The 15,306-nt window shown below is 39.7% G+C and overlaps 1 protein-coding gene across 9 annotated transcripts in view; it reads right to left on the bottom strand.

Moving 5' to 3' along the window:
• The window catches only part of birc6 (baculoviral IAP repeat containing 6), a 231,075-nt gene extending 229,084 nt beyond the window's left edge, over positions 1-1,991 (bottom strand). For all 9 annotated transcript variants that reach the window (XM_048536940.2, XM_048536945.2, XM_048536946.2 and 6 more), the window contains exon 1: positions 1,659-1,991. In XM_048536940.2, the coding sequence (XP_048392897.1) occupies positions 1,659-1,869 (211 nt within the window). In that variant the 5' untranslated portion in view covers positions 1,870-1,991. The remainder of the gene's footprint in view (positions 1-1,658) is intronic.
• Positions 1,992-15,306: the final 13,315 nt, after the last annotated feature.

Raw genomic sequence — 15,306 nt, 5'->3', positions numbered from 1 at the left:
AGCACAAAAGCTGACGTTTCGGGCCTAGGCCCGCTGTGTTCATCCAGCTTCACACTTTGTTATCTACTGAATTACCTATTGGATTTCTCAATTGTCTTAATTATTGATGACCTTTAGTCATCCTCCTGATGATAATAACAATATTGCACAGAAAACAAAAATTGAAACAGACTATGAAAGGTGTTTGAAAGATGGCAACACATTTTTAAATTTTCAATTTTAGATTTTGTACATTTCATAAGGGATTGCATTTAGCTGAGGTTTCTAATCACCAGAGATTATCTAAATCAGTAAAATTATATAAATTAGCACAAAGTGTATCCTAAAACTTCATTGTTTAAGATATGGTATAATATTAAATAAACAAACAATAACACTTGGCTCCAATGTGCTTACTCTGCAATTGAAAAATCATAGAAAGTAAAATGAGTTTATTAGGTAACAATGAACTGAACTGGAATCCTTTACTCAACTCAGCAGTGCTACTAAAAAGTACTGCTATAATAAGGTACCAAGATACTAATTTATTGCTGCACAAACATTACTTCCAGTTAACAACATAATTATAGCACAAAGAAATGTCAGATTTCACATGTAGACAAATGTCATCCTTATTTGTAAACATTTTCCAGCAAAGTCCTGGAACTGCATGAATTAAGCGTGTACCGATTAAAGCTGATCTACTTCTCAATCAAGTCAATTTTAACTCATTAGTAAGAGACAGTAACATTGAACTGTATATCTGGACAATGGGTACATAAATAAATGCACCCTACCAATTATAAAGCAGTGATATTCCAACGATAGGACAAATTATGGATACATTTATTATTTATACGTGTATACTTCTGTGATATGCTCATTACGACGTACATACGCTCTACATCGACAACTTAGAACATATCTGAGCATACTTAAACATACAGAATGCTTATGCCAATTATGTCCACATTTGAAAACGCGCAAAAAAATTCGTGTGTGTGTAACAATTTTAAGACACATGTACCAATACATTTTGTTTCCAGAACAGAGCACTGTGACAGAGAAAACACGCTATTTCTGGGCCATTTTAAACAGTAAGAACGCAGGGGGCAGAGTAAGAGAGACAAAAAAAAAGGCAGAGGGAGGCTGGCGGTTCCGGATATGTGGGAAGAGAAACAGAACTGGTCAGTGATGGCAAATTGGAGAAGAGAATGGAAATAAAGGGTTCGGCAGGTCATCGTATTGCATATTTAATTCAATTCCCAAATCGCACAATATTCCCACTCTCCTTCCGAAGAACAGCTTTTGGCCCAGGCTCTGGGCAAAAGGACAGGCCGGCTTCCGGCCCATCATGCTTATAATTCGCCGGTGATCAAGCCCGGTGTTTCCATCACAACAGCCATCATCGCCCTGCTGGGCTTGTCCCAGCCCGGCCTGACCCGGGGCCTTGACCTCTTCCCCCCCACCCACAAAACACCCCGATTCTTATTGCCCTCAGTGCCATGCCATCCCCTCCCATCACCCCACCCCACCCACTCATTCCTCCACCCGCTCCCAGAGCTTCCTTCTGGCCTTTCATTCTTCCCACCGCTGCCTGGCGGAATCCAGGCGGGTGGTGTGCCGGACCGGGGCCTCCCCGTTACCCGAAGGGACCCCCCCCCCCCGTTCTGACTCACCGTTTAACCGGGACACCTGCAGCACGGCGCCCGAAGTGCCGTCGATGACTTTGACGGTGGAGCGATTGGTGACGGCCAGGATGGCGTTGAGGGACGGGTGGTAGGCCAGGCTGCGTAGGCCTTCCTCGCAGCTCAAGCAGCCGTCGCGGGTGAGGAGCCAGTCCGAGTCGGACTCGGCCGCGGCCGCCGCTCCTACCGCTGCCGCCGCCATATTGGAAGCAGCTGTGAGACAGGAAGGAGCCGCCACCGCCGCCAACTTTCACCCCGGAGCCGCTCGTCACAAGGAGCCTGGGCAACCGCACAGGAAGCGACGGCCCCCAACGTCACCCAGGGAGGAGGCCCTTCGCAGCAAGGGACAGCCTGACAGGCAGGCAGGGCTAATGGACCCTGTAGGAGGTAATGTGAGCGAGGGAGAACGGGGGAGGAGAGGAGAGAGAGTGTGTGCAGGGGAATTACCCGGTGGCGAGGGGGTTAGAGTAGGGAAAGGTGCAAGGGGATGTGGAATATGGAAGGAGGGGGGAGGGTACAGAGGAATAGGATGGGTATTGAGGGAGTGTGCAGGAGAAAGGGGAGAGAGTGGGCTAGGAGGGGGAGGGTGCTGGAGGATGGGGGAAATGAGGGAGAGAGGGTGCTGAGGGAGTGGCACAGGTTTTTGGGCCAAGAGATGGTACAAGGCCATTTAGGAGGATAGAAATTGGGAAACTAGCACTTGGGGGAAAAGGAGGACAGATCCAAGAGGACAGATCCAAGATGGCAACAAAGTAAGATGCTTCAGTCAGAGTTTGCCCTTCCATCTGCTTCTTTTTTTTTTCCTCGTTTTTTTACTCTCTTTCTTCTTGGTCTCTGCGTCCCAGCCTCTACGCAAGAGTCTCCCTTTGGCATGTGGTGGTCTCACTTGGCCTAATTGTCTTCTGGCAGCCTGTGGTAACCTTTCAGCCCAATGTGGCCTTAATGTAGACTTCTGGCAACAAGGTGATTCTAGAGCAGTCTCCCAGCTTTGAGAGCCTTGAAGTGAAGCCTGGTCTAGTCTGGACTGGTTTGAAGGTGTATTCTGAACTCTTTATTTGTCTATTTTCTCATTTATTCCTATGATCTGTAATGCTGGCCTTTTTATTTCTTTATTTTTCTAATTTTTTTTCCTACGAACTTGTCCTGAAGAATTTGTACCTTGGTACCTTGTATCTAAGATGGTGCCATATGTGATGATTTGTAAACTTTTCACTGTACTGATTTTTAATACATGTGACAACAAAGCAAATTCAGTTCAATTCAGAAGAGTGGGGGATTGGATGGAGAGATGTACTGGGTGATTGAGGGAGGTGGAGAGATGGTGTGGGGATTTGGGGGTATGGTGAGGGAGAAAGTGTACAGAGGGATTGTGTGCAGTTTTGGTCTCCCTACCTAAGAAAAGAAGGGCTTGCCATAGTATGCAGCAGTGGTTCACCAGACCAATTCGTGAAATGGCAGGTTTTCATATGAAGAGAAATTGGGTTGACTGGACTTAAGAAGAATGAGAGAGGATCTCGGTGAAACATAAAATGCTGATAGGACTGGACAGACAAGTTGCAGGGATGATGTTTGCCCTGGCCATTAGGTCCCAAACAAGTGGTCACGGTCTCAGAATACTTGGTAGGCGATTTTAGACAGCAAGAGATGAAGTTTCTTTGCTCAGAGGGGTGTTGAGCATGGTGAATTCTCTACCACTGAAGGCTGTTATGTGCAAATCATTTAATATATTTGAAGAAAAAGTAGATGTTCTAAAAGCTGAAGGTGTTGAGGGGTATGGCATTGAGACGGAGGATCAGCTAAGATAATGTTAGATGACGGTGCCTTAATGGGCTCCTGTTTTCTATGTTTTAAAATTGATAGCTTGAAAATCTATCTGAAACTGTAATATTATTTAAAAGAAATTGGATACATCTTTGTAGACAAATAGGGAAAGAGTAGCAAAGTAGGATTAGAATAACTGACTTCAGTTGGAGATAACATTGCCACAGCAGTTGATGAGTCAAATTTCAATTATTCTTTTGTGCTGTACAAGAGGTACAAGAGGGTGTCAAGAAAATACAACAGGAGAAGAACAAGTAAGAGAATATAAAGGGAAAGAATATAGGAAACTCATACGAAAAGACGTAGGGAAATCAATTATTTCCATACGCAATCTTCATATTAATAGAAATGGCAATTTGTTTAACTCATTAGATAAAATGGTTCATGATAAGCCTTGTATCAGGATACTGCTATGTTGAAGAGAAATTTGATTTCTTTGTAATTGATATACAGATTAGTTCGTTTTTTTGTAAAACTCCCTTTTGTGTTGAAGATGGAGTCTTCGATATGCTCTAGAGTTGACCTTTGACCTATATGGGTATAGTGTTTCAGACAATCTGCTACCATAATTCAAAAGGACTTAACTCATGTATCTCCTGTCCAGTTCAACTGATTATTTTAAGAGACAAAAAAAACTACAGATGCTGGAATCCAAGGTGGACAAACAGGAGACTGGAAGAACACAGCAAACCAGGCAGCACCTGGAGGAAAATAGAAGTCAGCATTTTGGCTATTAGCTTTCTTCAGGACTGCTGGGGTCATGGTCAAAGGGGACATGGAATCGGACAGTTGGCATTCGGCCTCTGTGATCTGGAAGTCTGTTCCTCCAGACTACCACTGCCCCTCCTTTGTCAGCAGGTTTGATAGTGAAACAGGGATTGGTGCAGAAAGAATGGAGCACTGCATGTTTGGAGGGGGAGAGATTGGAGTGGGTGAGGGGTGGAGAAATCGAGGGGGCCAGTTAAGTTGACAGTTAGCAATGAAGAGGTCCAGGGCAGGTAAGAGCCTGGCAGGGGGCCTCCAAAAGGAGGAGGAAAGTTAGAGTTGGGAGAAGGGGTCTCCGAAGGGTGGTTAGGAGTCTTTATCGAAGAAGGCATGGAGGCCGCAGACAGAGTTCCACGTCATGGTGGGCAAGGAACTCATTGAGGTCCTGAAGAATGGTAATTCGTGAAACATTGACTTCTCCTTTCCTCCAGATGCTGCTTGGTTTGCTGTGTTCTTCCAGCCTCCTGTTCGACAAGTGATTATCTATTCTGTCACTTTGTTATCGGCAGATCAGTCAGCGAAGAAAGTTGGTGGTTGCTTATGTTAATGTAGTCTGTGTTAATATAGTGCTTATATCAATGTATTATTTTCCCTCCAATTCCCTTTTATTCATAGTACCAGTTTGCTTCCCTTTCATAATTTATGTCACATGTTCCAATGACAATTACTAAATACTATGCAACACATTAACCATACCTAAATTCACTGTCTTTTTAGTTTCAATCAAAAGACATTACTGATCACTTTAAAAATGTTTGAGTGCACTTGTATATTATGATTACAATGACTGAATGCAAAAAGATTTAAAAGGCCATTTCCAAACCGCTAATGACATGATTTATCAATAAAAGGCATTGATAACAAAATGCAAATTCTTTTATGGTGCATTGGATGTAAAGATGTAGAGCCTCCATTATCTATCAATAATGATGGAATTATTTGATAATTAGAAGATCGCAACAATTGGCCTTGCACAAAGGGTACAGTATAGTGGCCCAGATATTCCTGCAGTAAAGGCAACGGTAACATGCACCATCAATTTTGTCAGTGGTGTTATTGATGGCCTGCACATCTAGTTTTCTCTCGTTAGAATACATCATGACAGGTATCATGACAAATATGGTGCAAGATAGCCTTGAGCATTGAATTAAGTGTCACTTTGGAACCATATAAATGCATTTAAACTATAGAAAAGGTAACTTGCTCTGCTTAACATGGCAATGAAATGTGAAGGCTTGGTAATTGATGATAGATTCTATAGCACTATTACCCTTTCCCAAATCAAAATTTGACTGTAGCCTCAGCTGTAAATCCGTTATGGACAGCTCATAGCAAGCCCATGTAAATGCAATTATCCTATCAGTTTAAATCCACTAAATTGGCTTGTTGAATTTCATACACAATCTCAGATGCCTGCAGGCTGAAAAATTTTGTTTGAATTTGAAATTAAAGCACAATTTTCAAAAATAACTCAGTCCAAAATATATTCTGCGAAAACATTCTGAAAATATGACAACCAGTGTTATACATTTAGCTGTCAATACCTGTTTGATTCACAGTAGGAATATGTGAAAAATGAAGTACCGTTAAAGTCTCAGAGATAGTAGGAACTGTAGATGCTGGAGAATCTGAGATATACATGGTGTAGAGCTGGATGAACACAGCAGGCCAAGCAGCATCAGGAGCAGAAAGGCTGATGTTTCAGGCCTAGACCCTTCTTCAGTCTAGGCCCGAAAAGTCTGCCTTTCTGCTCCTCTGCCGCTTGGCCTGCGCTCTTCATCCAGCTCTACACCTTGTATATCTACCATTAAAGTCTGTCTTTTTTCAAGAATGTCCAACTGCTGTCTGAAATCTGCAAAGTGTACAGCAGATGTCCACAGGACAATTATTTTTTCTGTTGAATTTAGTCTTAAAAAGTATTCTTAATTTCAGGTATTATTGTTTTTGCTTCAGTTGTTTTGTCTCTTTTTTTAACATGCTTTGTTAAATTACAGATTGACAAATAATATTATTATCTCAAACATGTTTTCTTTCTTAATTGACAAAATATTGTAATTGTAGAGTAAACACGGCAATTCATTTTTTAAAGTGGTTTGATAACTGCATCAAGTGGCATGAATGTACAAACAATAGCATTTTAGCAAATGTTATAACCAATGATATTTTTTTCAGAAGTAAAATCATTTCTCTCCAGTCATTTTCTTCTCTCATATATTTACATGTTCTACATTCCACTCCTTTTGGATAAGGAACAAAGGAAAATTTATATCTGTACAATAATTTATCCCATCTTGCAAACAAAGCAAAGTAACTGTTCTCCATTGAGTTTAAAACTTTTAACTACAAAGGGCATCACAGTGAAACACAATCATGTTTGATATCCACACACTACGTTTCCAGCAAGAATTACTACATTGCACAATGACAAAATTTCTTCTTTCCCATCCTAGAAATGTAGCATCTGTCCCACCAGCCTGACAAAGTGCAAAACAGGAATCAAATCTCATCTGGATACAGATTTACTGCACATTTACTCATTGGCTGTGAATAGAATGTTTTTGAGGGGTATCTGTAGTTCCGAGAGACATTTATAAGTCCCAAGTGAAAAGCAAGTAACCTGAGACTACTTTTCAAACAAAGGAGTAATCCATGCTCATCACCTTGTACCAAAGGACAGTCTGTTCGTGATTGAATTCTGTAACAATGAAAATGTAATATTCTTTCATTTAAAACTACATTAATTTTCTTTCTTCTACCTTTTGGTCAATGTTACTTTATACTTGTTCTTTCTGTCTCTTCCCCCTGTCATATATTTCACAGCACCTATAATATTTTTGTTTAATATCCAGCAAAATAATATTAATAATGAAAATTCAAGTGGATACGCAGTAAAATCGCAATGAATCCACATTGGATAACCTGAAATAATAGCTATGTTGAAATTGTATCAAAATTCTGCTAGCAGAATAGGAAATAAAATAGAAGGATTCCTAAGATAAATCAAAATTGCAGAGTGGTAACTCCAGATTAGCCAGACTGGAGCAAGAAGACCACCTTGACCAATTTTAGTGGAGTTAGGCTATACTACAACACAAAATCATGGGTGAGCCATCAGTTGACAATGAGACCTGTTTATGAAATCCTATATGTAGACTAAACCTGTGAGAAAGTTATAAGTTCTGTCAATTTTAAACAAAGTGAAGTGATACAATAAGTGAAACACTGGTTTGTGCTAAAAAGCTGACATTGCAAAGGAGCAGGAGATGTCACAATCAAATTTGCAATCATTCTGAAGCACAAGGTGAAAATCTTGGAGCAGTCCAACAAACAAGTGTTGTCTCCAGGAACGAAGAGTGGTTACCTATCCCAATGTCGAAAAAACTACTAATGTGATGCAAGGCATCATGAACAGAAAACATTCCCATCTCTAGTCCAATTTTTAGAAAACTGAACCTAACAAACAACTATTGATTATCGAGACCGTTGATTAAAAGCAGAAACAGAACATAAACTTCCAGAGGTCATGTACACAATGAAGAAAGCTTGGAAGATGGTGATGAAAGCCACTGTCACCAACTACTTCCGTCACATGGGGTTCACACAGGCTACATCTGTAAAATGTCAAGAATGTTGGGGAGTGGGACGAGACCATCCAGCCTGTTAACCACAGTCCTTTGACTTGCCTGCAAAAAGCTATTACAGAAATCACAGCAGAAACAATTACAGTAACTTGCACCAAAGTTGGCATCATCAAAGTTGGCCATTAAAGAGAACGGACTTTTGAGGCAATCCTAGATGCAATACATTCTTCACCTAAGAGGGTTGATGCCTGAACAATCCATTGAGTGCCTGCCGACTTAACTTCTTGGTTTCCAAGCTGAAGCTGCAAAATGGTGATACTGCAGTATAAAAGAAGGAAAAGATGTTTGAGTGCATTGTCAATGTGATAGACTGTAAAACACTTGTCCAAAGACAGCATGTGAGGCAGATAAAGAATACTGAGCTTTTCCGGAGCTAATTCCCAATGTTTTTCAATGTCTTTTATTGTATGAGGCCAGGTTATTGTTTTGTTTGTCATTTATGTAAACTATTTGGATGAGAATATAGGAGGCATAGTTCATAAGTTTGCGGATGACACTAAAATTGATGATATAGTAGACAGTGAAGTTACCTAAGATTACAAAGAGACTTTGATCAATTAGGTCAAAGGGGTGAGGAGCGGCAGATGGAGTTTACTTGGATAAATGCAAGGTAAAGCATTTTGCAAAAACAAATGAGCAGAACATATACAGTTGATGCTAGGGCACTGCTGGGTAGTGTTATACAACAGAGAGACCCAGGGGTTCAGAGAATCATACAATCATAGAATCCCTATGGTGTGGAAAGAGACCATTTGGCCCATAAAGACCATTCAGGTACGTAATTCTTTGAAATTTGCATCACAGGTAGACTAGTTAAGAAGGTGTTTAGTATGCTTGCCTTCACTGCTCAGATCTTTGAGTAGAGGAGTTGGGATGTCATGTTGAAGTTGTACAGGATGTTGGTGAGGCATTTTCTTGAGCATTGTGTGCAGTTCTGGTTGCCCTGCTGCAAGAAGAATATTATTAAATTGGAGAGGGTTCAGAAAAGATCTACCAGGAATGAAAGGTTTGAGTTATAAAAATAGACTGCGAAATTTTGCACTGGAGCATAGGAGGTTGAGGGATGATCTTATAAAATCATGACGGGCGTAGATAAGGTGAATAGCAAGGGTCTTTTCCCTAGAGCGGGAGAGTTCAAAACTAGAGGGCATATTTTTAAGGTGAGAAGAGAAAGTTTTTAAAAAAGACACGAGGGGCAACGTTTTTACACTGAAATTAATTTGTGTGTGGAATGAACTGACAGAGATAAGTGGTGGATGCAGATACAATTACAATATTTAAAGGACATTTGCATAAGAACAAGATTAGGAAAGGTTTGGAGGGATATGGGCCAAACATAGTCATTTAGGACCAGTTTAGTTTGGAAAATGGTCGGAGTGGACTAGTTGGACCAAATGGTCTGTTTCAATGCTGTAAGATTCTATGACTATGATTATGACTATGGCTATTGTAAGGTGTAAACAAATTGAAAAGTAGGTCATTTTCACATATTTGCTGAGTCACTGCCATTCCTTTTGTTTCTTTTTGACATGGCACACGTAGTCAAAATTGGTTTCAATGGGACTTTCTGTGTCATCTTGATGCTGTGGTTAATGAAAATTTTTGGACAGGCCTCCTTGCAGTTTAACATTTCATGATTTTACTGTACAATACCCTGAAATTGGTATTTGGGACTCTCACTCTCATGACTTGTGCTTGTGAATCTTGTTGCAATGTTGATTCAGTGGCTCCAAGCTTTCATTAAACAAACATCTTTTGCCATTCTGGTGTGTGCACAAATTGTATACAAAATCAGCAAATCCTGCTTTCACTAGTAAAAGAATTCCTTAAATTCATGTTGTAGCACAATTAATTGCAATCTGTGTGGGTGCTGTTTCACTGCAGCTTTGTAGGCCTTTCTGACATTGTAAATGTAACACTTGTAGAAGAGGCTATCCCGTGACAATGGAGAGAAATTTATTCAGCTTTAATTGGTTTCAGCCTGTTTATTTCTAATCACAATTATATAAAGTGAAAAAAAAGCTAAAACCTTGATTCAGTCTTAACTTTACTATCACAAATTTTGTTAGTTTCAGGCTGGTTTCAGAGAATAATTTAAACTTGTGATTAGTTAAATTTCCATTGTGAATGCCAGTTCCTTCTCAAATCAATGGTCAAATATTCAAAGTGCAGGAAATCCCAGTGATTTTGAAGCATGGTATCAGAAAGCTGATTTGATTTTCCTTAAAAGAGGTAATAAATCAGTTAAAAATTCCTAAAAGATAGAAGAATTTTGAGGAAATGTTTAGATAAATATTGACTTCTGATATGGCAAGCTAGGCAGAAAGGGAAAGAAACACTGTAAATGTGATTTACAGAAGGTTAGCTTAGTTCTTGGAGTTGTAGCCTTTGTACAGTATTATCATTTATGGACGGGACAGTAGAAACTCCACTTCAAAGAAACCCATTGATTGTAAAGTGCTTTAGTATGTCCTAAGGTCAAGAGAGGTGCCAGATAAACTCTTTTATTTCTTCTGTAGCCTGTTATATATAAATAAATATAGCGAGTTTTGAGAAGATTTGTAGCTCAGGTTGAGGTTCTGGATGTGAGTTTGCTCGCTGAGCTGGAAGGTTCGTTTTCAGACGTTTTGTCACCATACTAGGTAACATCATCAGTGAGCCTCCGACGAAGCGTTGGTGTTATGTCCCGCTTTCTATTTATCTGGTTAGGTTTCCTTGGGTTGGTGATGTCATTTCCTGTTCTTTTTCTCAGGGGATGGTAGATTGATTTGGAGCCAATGTGTTTGTTGATGGAGTTCCGGTTGGAATGCCATGCTTCTAGGAATTCTCGTGCGAGATCCTAGGACAAGCCAAACAGACACGCACGAGAATTTCTAGAAGCATGGCATTCCAACCGGAACTCCATCAACAAACACATTGGCTCCAAATCAATCTACCATCCCCTGAGAAAAAGAACAGGAAATGACATCACCAACCCAAGGAAACCTAACCAGATAAATAGAAAGCGGGACATAACACCAGCGCTTCGTCGGAGGCTCACTGATGATGTTACTTAGTATGGTGACGAAACGTCTGAAAACGAACCTTCCAGCTCAGCGAGCAAACTCACATCCATAAATAAATATGTTGCTCACTACTTAATTTGCTAAGTATTTGTTAAATTTAAAACCAGGTCTGTTAGAGTGGGGAAAAAAAATACAAAATGCTGGAAACATCCTACAGGTCTGACAGCATCTGTGAAGAGAGAAAAACAATGTAGACTATATTGTCACAGCTACAGAGAAGTTGCAGAGAAAGATGAACTCTAATATGAGAGTCCGTTCATAAGCCTGTTAACAGCAGGATAAAAATTGTTCTTGAATCTGTTGGTTCATGCTTTCAAACTTGTATATCTTCTACCCTATGTATAAGAGAGTATAGCCAGGCTGGGAGGGGTCTTTGATTTATGTTGGCTGCCTTCCCAAGCCAGCAGGAAGTGTAGACAGAGTCAATGGAATGAAGTCTGATTTTTGTGATGGACTGGGCTGCATTCACAACTCGCTTTAATTTCTTGCGGTCTTGGGAAGAGCAGTTGCCATACCAAGCTGTGATACATCTGGATAGAATGCTTTCTATGGAGCATCTATAAAAATTGATAAGAGTCATTGTGGACATGCTGAATTTCCTCAGCCATCTGAGGAAGTAGAGGAGCTGACTGTAGCGTGGATGGACCAGGACAGATTATTGGTGGTATTTACTCCTAGTAACTTAAAGCCTGTCCTCCACTCTCTTCCTGAAGTTGATGACCAGCTCATTCATTTTGCTGATATTGAGGGAATAATTGTTGTCTTTACACCGTGCCATTAAGCTGTCTCTTTCCTGTACTCTGTCTTGTCATTGTTTGAGATATAACCCACTACATCAGTGTCTTCGGCAAATTTATAAATGGAATTAGAGCTGAATTTGGCCACACAGTTGTGACTGTATAAGGAGTATAGTAAGGAGCTAAGCATGCAGCCTCACTGGGCACTGCTTTTGAGGATTATTGAGGAGGCGTTGTCACTTATCCTTACTGACTTTGATCCACACATCAGGAAGTCGAGAATCCAGTTGCAGATGTGGTAGCAAAATCCTGGATTTGGAGTTCGGAGATGAGTTTGGTTGGAATTGTGGTTTGAAGGCAGAGCTAAAGTCAGTTAACAGGAATCTGGAGTAGCAATCTTCGTTATCGAGATGTTACAAGGATGAGGAGTGTAGGGCCAGGGAGATGGTGTCAGCCATGGACCTATTGCAACTGTTGGCAAATTGTAGTGGATCAAGGCAGTCTGGGAGACTGAAGTTGATGTGTGCCATTACTAACCTCTCAAAGCACTTCTGGATGAAGTCTACTTGAACTGCTAAAACAGCTTAGGACTAATTTTGAGGTCTGATGGCTTGGAGATAATCAAAATTAAACAGTCTCTTCTGCAACAAATAGCAAGTTTCCATTATTCAAAATACTGCTTAGAGCTGAAGAGGAATTACAATGGAAGAGATAGAATCTGGTCATCGTCGTCCAAGAGGTACTAACAACACAGACAGGACATTCTATGTAGTCAGTATGAAAACAAGGCACCAAATTAAGAAGCAAAATCTCAAAGATAATAATCTCTGGATTATTATCTGAGCCACATGCAAATTGGCATTAGGCAAGAGGCAAATATTAGAGAAATGAATGCATAGCTGAAAGGTTGTTGTAGGGAGAAGTAGGTTCCAGTTCATGGGGCACTGGCACTAGTACTTGGAAAGTGAGGACTGTATCATTGGGAAAGTCAACATGTGAACTGTGCTGAGGCTGGTGTCCAAGTGAACCACATCAGTGGGAAGTACAGGGGTTTTAAATTAAATATTGGAGGCAAGGGATTATATTTAGGATGATGTGGTAAATCAAAGAATGAAGACAAGGAGAAGAAATGCAGGAAATCATTATCAGACTTTGACAGTAAGTGACAGACAGTGCAAATCTAAGAATAGATCAATAGATAAGGCTAGAAGTTACAAAAAAAAAGTCAAAACTAAAGGCTTTGTTCACAATAGAGATAGCTCAGGAAACTAGGACATAGAAGCAGTTTGGGCAGAGATGAAACATGATCGGGCAGGAAGTTACTTGTAGGAGTGGTATACAGGTGGCTTTCAGTAACCACATGTTTGAATGATGTATAAAGGCTTGTCAGAAAGGTACAGTGATAATCACAGAGGAATTTAATCCGCACATAGAATGGAAGTGTCAGATGGCCAAACATAGTCTAGTTGAAAAGTTCATATAATGTATCAGGACAGTTTATAAAGAACAGCACATTCTGGAGCTGACCAGAAAGTGGTTACACAGTACCAGGTATAGTGTAACAACATAGATTTAATTAAAACCTTGTATTGAAGGCACTCCCAGGTAGCTGTGATCAATTTTTGTGATTGAAGTTTATATTCAATTTGAGAAAGGCAAATGTGGGTCCAAGTCTGGCAATTTTAAAGTTTAATTGTACGGGCATTAAAGCAGAGCTAGCTAAAGTGAACTGGCAGACAATGTTAGGGACAGTTCAATAAAATGCACTGACAGATGGTCAAGAGATTATCTCACAATATATCATATATAAAATCCTATGAGAAATAAACTTGCAAGGGTGGTCAAAAATACACTTATAAAGAAAGTGTATAATTGCTCAAAGATGCAGGTCAGAAGATTATAAAAGGCAAAATGTGACAAAGGAGTAATGAGTGAGTAGAGTATAAGAGAAAGCTAGCTAAAATATAAAAAGTAAGATTTTCTACAGATATTCGGGAATTAATAGTGGAAAATAATGAGATGGCAGATGAATTGAACAGGTATTTTGCATCAGTCCTCCTCATGGAGAGTACAAATAGCAGCCCAGAAAGAGCAGTAAATTAGGAAATAAAAAGGAGGAAGAAACCAAGAAAATTACAATTCTGAAGGAAGTAGTTTAACCAATTGTGAGCTGCAGCTCCAACAAGTCCCTGGGTCTTGGTGGACTTCATCCAAGGATCTTAAAAGAAATAGTGAAAAATAGTTGTTGCGTTTGTTTTAATTTTGCAAATCTTCTTAGATTTAGAGATAGTTCCATTAGATTTGAATTAGCCAGCTTTTGTCATAGTATTAGAAGCTATTATGTAAGATGTTACGGTAGAGCACTTAGATATGTTCAAGGTAATGAGGCAGAATCAACATGACTTTGTGAAAGGGAAGTTATATTTAACTAATTTATCAGTTATTTGAGGAACAACATGCTGTGAATAAAGGGGAACTGGTAGATATAATGTATTTAGATTTTCAGAACGCATATAAAATGTCACGTCATAGATTGTTGTGGAAAATATAAGCACATAATGTAGGGGTAACATTAGCATTAGAGGATTGACGATGGTTGGTTAGATGTAACAAGTGGTTTGCCACATGAATCAGTGCTGGAGCCTCAACTTCTTACAATTTATATAAATGACTTGGATATCTCCAAGCCATCAGACAGCTAAATTTGCTGATGACACAAATGTAAGCAGGAAAGTAAGTTGTTAAGAGGGCGTACAATGGGACATAGATAAAGTGAATGGGTAAAGATCAGGCTTAACTGGAATTAAAAGAACACTGGAGTTATTCCCAGTGTCCTGTGGTATTTATCCCTTAGTTGACAACACAAAAACAAATATTTGGTCTTTATTAAATTTGTGGGAGCTTACTATGTGCAAACTGGCTGCTGTATTTCCTACATTGCAAAAATTAATACATTCCAAATGTATTTTGTTACCTGTTAGGCACTTTGATGCAGTCCAATGTTTGTGCAAACCTTTATATGGATGTAAGTCTTTATTCCACCTTGAGGAGAGATTAAATAGACAAGGCCTTATTCCATTGAGTTTAGAAGAATGAGACAAGATCTTATTGCAATATACAAAAATCTTAAAGTGTCAGAGAGGGTAGGTGCTGTGCAAATACGATGGCATATCCAGCTTCTTGAATGTCACCGAGGCAAATAGAGAATATTCCCTCACTCTACTGACTTTTGCCTTGAAGGTGATGGACAGTATTAGAAAGTCAGGAAATGAATTATTTGATTAGGATTCCTAACCTCTGACATTCACAGAAGAGGTCAGCATCTGGAAGATGAAAATTAGATGAAAAATGTATTCACTCAGTTGTAAATATTTGGCATTCTCTAACACAGAGAGACATAGATGCACAATCTTTGAAAATATTCAATACAGATGAGAGAATGATGTGATATGGAATTAGTTCAAAAAGGTGATTTTAGGCTAATGACTGGCCCTGATCTTGAATTGTGGTACAGGCCAGAGGGAATCAAATGGCATGCTCTTCCTTTTGTATTTAGCTTTAAGACACCTTTTCTCTTTGATTAAACTTTGACACGTAAACTTCATCGTTT

The sequence above is a fragment of the Stegostoma tigrinum genome, chromosome 9 (assembly GCF_030684315.1).
Source record: "Stegostoma tigrinum isolate sSteTig4 chromosome 9, sSteTig4.hap1, whole genome shotgun sequence".
Taxonomy (NCBI): Eukaryota; Metazoa; Chordata; class Chondrichthyes; order Orectolobiformes; family Stegostomatidae; genus Stegostoma; species Stegostoma tigrinum.
This window is presented reverse-complemented; position numbering and strand designations above follow the sequence as displayed.